Genomic DNA, 7,355 nt, shown 5'->3' with positions numbered 1-7,355 from the left:
CTAGCGGAGGAGCGGCACGCTGGCAGCGGATGCAGCCCGAAGACCGCCTTCACCGCTGAGGTGCTGGCCCAGTCCTTCACTGGAGGTATGCCGACACCGGTTTATGCAAATTACTTTTTCTTTTTTTTTTTTTCTTTTTACATCTACTACACGTGTTTGTAAAGACTGGTCTGGTTTAACTTTCTGAATTGCATTTTTTTTTCTACTGGTTTTATGACTTATTTTCTTCTATTTTTTTTCTACATGCCATCCTAAAAAAAATCTTGATTTGATTAAAGCTGCGTTGATTTGATGGATGGTTATTTATTTTAAAAAAAAAAAAAAAAGTGGTGCAAAATAAATGTCCTACACATCTCTTTATCCAAGAGAAAAGTTTCTGAGAAAAAAATTTGCCCTAATAAAAAAGAAAAAAAAAAACGAAATAAGACTGACTGCAAAAACTTTTCCCTCTAAAACATTTATTCTCAAAGTTTCGCTCTCTAACTTGTTGCATTCTCTCCTCATTTTTCTGCTCTTATTTCGACCCATTTAACACATTAACCCTTTCTGAGCTGTGGGACCTCGCCTATAGAGGCTTGTTATGCGCGCACTGCCGCTGATTGAAAGACGCAGGGCATTAAATTCATTTGGTTAACTTTGTGCTTGACCTGGGAAAGTTTCCACTTAAACGTCGTGGAGAAAAAGGTTTCCTTTCTTTGAGATGTCCCGGGTTTTTATCCCGCATTCATCAATCTCCGGACAGTCTCTTTTCCTCCCTTGGCAGCTATGGGGCTCCGGAGCTTTTCTCTTTCTCTCTCCTTAAAAGATTTGCTGTTCCTCGCATAATGCACCGTGAAGGCTAAATCTAATGCTATTCATTGCATGTCAACCATCTAATCGCCTTTCCATTTTTTTGTTGCAGAAATTCCTGAGTCTTTTAAACAAGTCTTCGTCTCATTCAGCGCAAATTTATTGCTACAAAGTTCTTAAAAGGATAATGAATTTGGAATTAGCCGTTTCTTTTCCAGTAAACTTTAATGAATATCACATCGGAGCCATGACAAATTGCTGGACCCTCAGCAATAGCGGACCGTTTAACCCCCATTCGTCCGGGCCTTTATAACAGCCTGAATTAATAATAATAATTAAAAAAAAAAAAGATCTTTGATTCTGACATTAAAGAAGGGCGAGAATTTTTCTTCTCTCCTTTTTTTTTTTCTTCTTGACGTGGATAAAAATGCTTTCCGAGGGGGCTTCTCTGCACAACAAAAACTTTCAATTCAACCAGATAATCGAATTAAACGGAGGATAAAGTGTAGCTTAATATTTCGTGACTAAAATAATGTCCAGTCCCATTTGCTGCTTTCAGGTCTGTTCCAACAATCCTGTTTCACAAGGATCTTCAGCCGCAATTCTTTAGTATTTCTGTTTCATCTGGGGGGGGAAAAAACGTCACATTTAAAAAATAAATAAATTTGATGACTGTCCAAGTATTTAATTTTTGCGCAAGCCGCGTCAATAAATATTCACAATTTCGTCCTTTTAATTCTCAGAGGTACAGAAGCTGTCCAGTCTGGTGCTGCCCAGTGAGGTCATCATCGCCCAGAGCTCCATCCCTGGAGAAGGTCTGGGCATCTTTTCCAAGACTTGGATCAAGGCAGGCACCGAGATGGGCCCTTTCACAGGAAGAGTCCTCTCCCCGGAACACGTGGATCTGTTCAAGAATAACAACCTAATGTGGGAGGTGAGCTGAAACTTCATTCATTCAGCCTGATTGATTATGTCTTGACCGCGCAGTCCTCGCGTGGCCCCTGTCATCCAGAGACACTGAGTCAATTATATATATATATATATATATATATATATATATATATATATATATATATATATATATATATATATATATATATATATATATATATATATATATATATTTACACGTGATCTATACTTTTTTTTAATTTTTTTTTTTTTTTTACACGTAATCAATACTGACACTGGGTTCCGTTGCTGTTGTTTGCGCAGGTGTTCAACGAAGACGGCACCGTGCGCTACTTCATCGATGCCAGCCAGGAGGACCAGCGCAGTTGGATGACTTACATCAAATGCGCCCGGAACGAGCAGGAGCAGAACCTGGAGGTGGTGCAGATCGGCAGCAGCATCTTCTACAAAGCAGTGGAGGTGAGATTTTAACGTGGAGTTTATTTCTGTTTGCATTCAGGGAAGACACCGTGGGTTTGAAGGCCCGTGGGTGGATTCTTTTTTTGGCGACTTTAATGAGTAACGTTCCCAGCGCCCCCTGCTGCTGATAGACGTGATTCGTGTAATGCACCTGTTGGAGAACAGATACTGCATACATTTTGACCTTTACTCATTTATATTCCCCCCCATTCCTCAGACGATCCCACCTGACCAGGAGCTTCTAGTCTGGTATGGAAATACGCACAACACCTTCCTCGGCATCCCTGGAGTTCCAGGAACAGATGAAGAACAGCAGAAGAAAAGCAGGAATGGTGAGTCACATCTACATGTGGGCTTTTAATAAAGTCTGTTTTTCATATAAACTGGTCAAATTTCGGTTGTCGTGACTTAAAACTCACCTCCTTCCTCTTTTTCTCCTCTCCCAGATGACACCCACTCCTCTGACGGCCCTTCCTCTCACTCCCCCTCTTCCTCCATCGCAGCCAGTCGGATGCGCTGCGTCATCTGTCACCGCGGCTTCAACTCCCGCAGCAACCTGCGCTCCCACATGCGCATCCACACGCTGGATAAGCCCTTCGTCTGCCGCTTCTGCAACCGCCGCTTCAGCCAGTCGTCCACGCTGCGGAACCACGTCCGGCTGCACACGGGCGAGCGGCCCTACAAGTGTCACGTCTGTCAGAGCGCCTACTCGCAGCTGGCGGGCCTGAGGGCGCACCAGAAGAGCGCACGGCACAAACCGGTGGCGCACGCCGCAGACGCGCCTTCCCAAGTGTCCCCTCCCCCGCCACAGATGCCCACCATACCCCACCAGCACCAGATGCCCCTGGTGCATCACATCCCTGCCATGGTGCTATGATAACAGAAACACACGTTGGGCAATAACTCAGAACGGCGTTGCACTTTAGATTCCACCTGTACAGGAAAAAGGAGAACCCGGTGAGACAGCCTTCAAGTAAACGGCTCAAGTAAACATCTCACAAGGACTTTTAAAGTTGTTTCCCAGTTCTTTTCTTTGGTTATCATTCGATCAAGGCTCCAGCATAAAGATGTTTTGATGTCTGTGTTCAGGAGGCTGTAAAACAACTGAGGTTTTGTCTTTCAGTGCGTTTCTGTGTAAAACTTTAAACAGTAAGTGTCACATGTCACTGCGAAAGGGACATTCTTTTCTAAACATTTGTACACCATGGTTATTTTGCATCGCATCCTCACCTGCGGAGATGAAATGTACATTTTTACAGCAGTCAGAGATGAACCAGCAGAAAATATGGGACATGGATACCCCTGTGTGTTTTATCAGCTGCATGTTTCACAATGAAAACTGACATTGTCACTTTAACTTTGCACAGACTGTATACTATATACTATTGTGTAATTTTAAAATTGTATTGTATGCTACTGTACATGTTATTGTAAATACATTACTGCTTTCTTTTAATCTAAATAAATATATGTTATTACATACATGCTCTTTATTATACGGACTGTTATTCCCATCAAACACACTCTGACCCTGAGTACCTGCATTAAGTGCATTTGAAAGATTGCATGTGAGTGTTTTATTGCCCATTTATGTTAGTCTATGTGTGTGTAGATAAAGGATCATAAAGGGAAACACATAATGGTTTACAGCTTCTATTCTTACTCCAGAAAAGAGCCATAGGAATTCTTCACAATGCTCATTATAGAGCTCACACAAATCAATTATTCATTACATCAAAACTACTTAATATTCATGACCTCGTAAGCTATAGGACTGTTCAAAGCATGTATAAGGCAGCCAACAACTAAAATATACTAAATATACTATCACATTTCCAGAATAGTGAGTCCAACTACCAATTGAGAGGAAACACAGCATTTTTACAGAAGAAAGCAAGAATGACATTAAAAACTTTTTTTTTCTTTTACTGGTGTGAAACTATGGAACAATTTGAACAAGGAACTCAGGAGTCTAGGAACCCTGTCTGGCTTTAAAAAAGCGTATAAAGACTTGACAAGGCAAGGTTACAGAACTGATGGAAATGTTAGTTAAATTTTCACATCATTTATTATAATCATAACTGTGTGCAGAGACTGAAGAACACTGGCTATATAGGTCAACTCCTTGATTTTAATAATCTATAATACTAACAAAACTTGCTGTTCCTGGGAAAACTGTCATTGTGACCATGATCAGGGTCACATCTCAGACAATATTTGGAATAACAGTCAGTATGTTGTGACTGCATTGATGCGGGGAATGAAGGACTAGACACAGGAAATGAGAGACTGTGTGTGGCTGGAGAACTACATAAGACACTGTCACATCACATGTAGAGACCTGCTAATTCACCATGGAGCTGTTGGGCTGGTCATTCAACGCGACTGACACAATCGTGTCCACCAGAGCAGCTGGACCTGGTGAGCGTTCCTGCCCGGACGGGACTCTGATGGCGGGTTACGCGCTCGACAGCTGGGGTGTGTGGAGAGCTTTGTGTTTGGCCCCGCTGGATGTGGAAGACGTTGAAGATGTGTATATCTTCGCCTTCATGATAATCGGGATGACTATGCTGGGGTTTGGAGTCTTCATGCTGAATGTCATGCTGAGAAAAATGCTGATTCAACAGATGGGAGTTGAGGAGAATTTCACCGACATTGTGGAGGCAACGCAAGCCGCATCCAACGAAACCATGACTTGGCTGAACGAAAGCCTTGTTCGGATGACAGAAGAAATCACTAAAAAGACTGAGGAGCTGATGAGGAGTATGGATGCTGGGACCAGGAATCTGGATCTGATATGAATAGAGGACAAACACAGACTCCCACATCATCTCAGCTAATCAATGCAATTAATTCGATTGGTATCAACATCATCATTTTTTTCTGGAAACAACATAAAGCAAAGGACTGCTAAAGATCACCAAACAAGAATTTACGTTCACTCCAGAAACTGATGAAGACATGTGCAGACACATACTGAACGTCTAATGAGACTGAATTTTGTGGTTTAAAACAAAAATGTGCCAAATTAAATTGTGTTAAAGGTAGAAATGAGTTTAAGGGGGGGGTACATATCAGAAAGCTGACAGATCCGTAAATAGTTTGAGTATATAAATGAACTACATGCAAAACATTCACAAAAAACTATGTGATCTATTACTTTATTTCATCTTTCTTCAAATGTTTCTTGAAAAAACAGTGTTGTGCACACCAATATCTGAGTAATGTATGTATGATGTATATGTTTTATGATCGTGAGATGTGGGCAAACCATCCAGAAAAAACACTTCTCCCTCTTCCTCTTTAATAAAATGGTTTGAGTCTTAACATGTTTAACATGTTAACATGTTTTATTGATCAAATCCATTTGATATTAGTCAAAAATGCATTTACTTACATTGACTCTTATTGAACTGGTTCTTTAAGTAACAACTTATGACAAAAAACACACAGGAATAATGTGATAAACAAATTATTCCCTTTTAGTATCAATTTAAAACACAAAAACGTTGAGTTGTAATATTACATGATTATACTCAATGTTATGCCTCTTACTAAAACCTTAAGTAAAAAACATCTAGTAAATAGACTTACCCAGTTTGAAACTCGGTTTGGCCAACGAAGATAAAGTCGAATAAACAAGGTTTGTTCTTCTGCAACAAAACTAAATAGAAGTGATACCTTTCACATCTTTGACAAGCTTAGTGCTTGATTAACAACTCAGTGTGCTGTCACATTACAGCCCTGCATTCAATTATTTGCATGCCAAAGGATTTTTTCAGTGTCAAACATGTGTCATGGGACACACAAAATCTCATTTCAGATGTATCTTATTCAAATATTGCTTATTAGAGTAATCAATAAACCAGTTTTTGTTTCTCCGGAGCAGAAAGTGTCACCTGCAGTTATAGTTTCTCTACACATGATGGTGCTACCTACTCAGGAAAAGTCTCTTCAGTAATTAGGCTTCATGGGAGAAATGTGAAAGAAAAGGCACTGCAGAAACAATAACATGATGTTAAACAATATTTAATTGGATTCAATTGCAGTGATGACTAGAGGTGTAACCCCCTGCTGAGCCACTGCTGCACTTGTCAGGCATCAAACATAATCCAGCTTCTCATCTAGAAGTTTTCGGATAAGTCCTCATTGTCACAAGTACAGAGCAACTACACATCAACCTGCAGAGAAAAGAAAGCCTCAGAGGAAAAGGATGTGGCGAGGAAGTGTGAATATCTTTTCCTTCCATTTATGGTGACTTTGGAGTGGATGTTGATCCATCAGTAGGGACTGTCCACACATCCTGCCCTGCATAACAAGGAAGACAAGTCATTAGGATTGAACCAGTCTTTATTTCTAAATGGTTTAGTCTCACTCAGACGGTCTTCACCTTTACTCTTGTACAGTCATCCTCCTGCTGTCTTCTTCTTGTTGGAGGAGCAGCAGCAAGAAGCTACCCACTCAGCAGCATTGGAGATCACTGAAAAAAGACATTTTAGGATAAAAAGAAATTCTTTTATCTGTTTGAAATATCAGCCACAAATGTTTTCTGCTGAGGTAATATAGCAGTCGGTAACCTGACCTCACCCCTATCAGGTTTTAGCTTCCTATACTCACAATCCCACCATTACAACAATGGGTTTTCTTGCTTTTGAGTCTTTACTTAAAGAAAAAGGACATGAACAACAATGCAAGGTGAAAAGACTTAGACTGTTAGCATGGGAAAATATAATTCACAATAACTTCTCTAAAATGACTGACTTCTGCTATCAAAGTATTTTCTTAAAAACAATTGTTTTGTCTCAAAGTTTAGATACTCACAAGAAAAAAGTAGTCACAGCATAGCTCCACTGTTTTCTTTATGCTTTCGATGACCAGTTGAGTTGTTCCTCTGCAGTCAGTGTGATGATGTGTGTTCACACACATACACACACAGAGACTTTAAGCAATGACACAGCAATTCTCACTGACAGACCCTCTCATATGGCACTGAATGATGGCCGGTCAGATGTCAGTGAACACTGAGGGTCACCACACAGATACAGGAAGTACAGCAGTGCATGTTCATAAAACATGAAAAATAAAAGAAGCATTGCCATAAAAGGAATTGACATAAAATCAATGAAAAATGTTTATTAAGCTTATGTGTGAGGTGTGAGGAAATGTCACTGGTTCATGATTGGAAAATACAGTAT

The 7,355-nt window shown here is 40.3% G+C and overlaps 1 protein-coding gene and 1 long non-coding RNA gene across 2 annotated transcripts in view; one reads left to right on the top strand and one right to left on the bottom strand.

Annotated features, from left to right (window-relative positions):
- LOC137608809 (PR domain zinc finger protein 12-like) overlaps window positions 1-3,037 on the top strand; it is a 3,190-nt gene extending 153 nt beyond the window's left edge. The window contains exons 1-5 of the mRNA XM_068335390.1: window positions 1-85; window positions 1,533-1,723; window positions 2,005-2,160; window positions 2,378-2,492; window positions 2,607-3,037. The exon at window positions 1-85 is cut by the window's left edge and continues 153 nt beyond it. Of these exons, the coding sequence (XP_068191491.1) occupies window positions 1-85; window positions 1,533-1,723; window positions 2,005-2,160; window positions 2,378-2,492; window positions 2,607-3,037 (978 nt within the window). The remainder of the gene's footprint in view (window positions 86-1,532; window positions 1,724-2,004; window positions 2,161-2,377; window positions 2,493-2,606) is intronic.
- A 3,136-nt stretch (window positions 3,038-6,173) lies between these two features.
- On the bottom strand, window positions 6,174-7,169 carry LOC137608928 (uncharacterized). The gene is made up of 3 exons (XR_011038253.1): window positions 6,982-7,169; window positions 6,551-6,640; window positions 6,174-6,468 (listed from the first exon to the last, which is right to left on the bottom strand). It is a non-coding gene; the product is annotated as an uncharacterized lncRNA (long non-coding RNA).
- Window positions 7,170-7,355: the final 186 nt, after the last annotated feature.

This window comes from Antennarius striatus, chromosome 15, assembly GCF_040054535.1.
Source record: "Antennarius striatus isolate MH-2024 chromosome 15, ASM4005453v1, whole genome shotgun sequence".
NCBI lineage: Eukaryota > Metazoa > Chordata > Actinopteri > Lophiiformes > Antennariidae > Antennarius > Antennarius striatus.
This window is presented reverse-complemented; position numbering and strand designations above follow the sequence as displayed.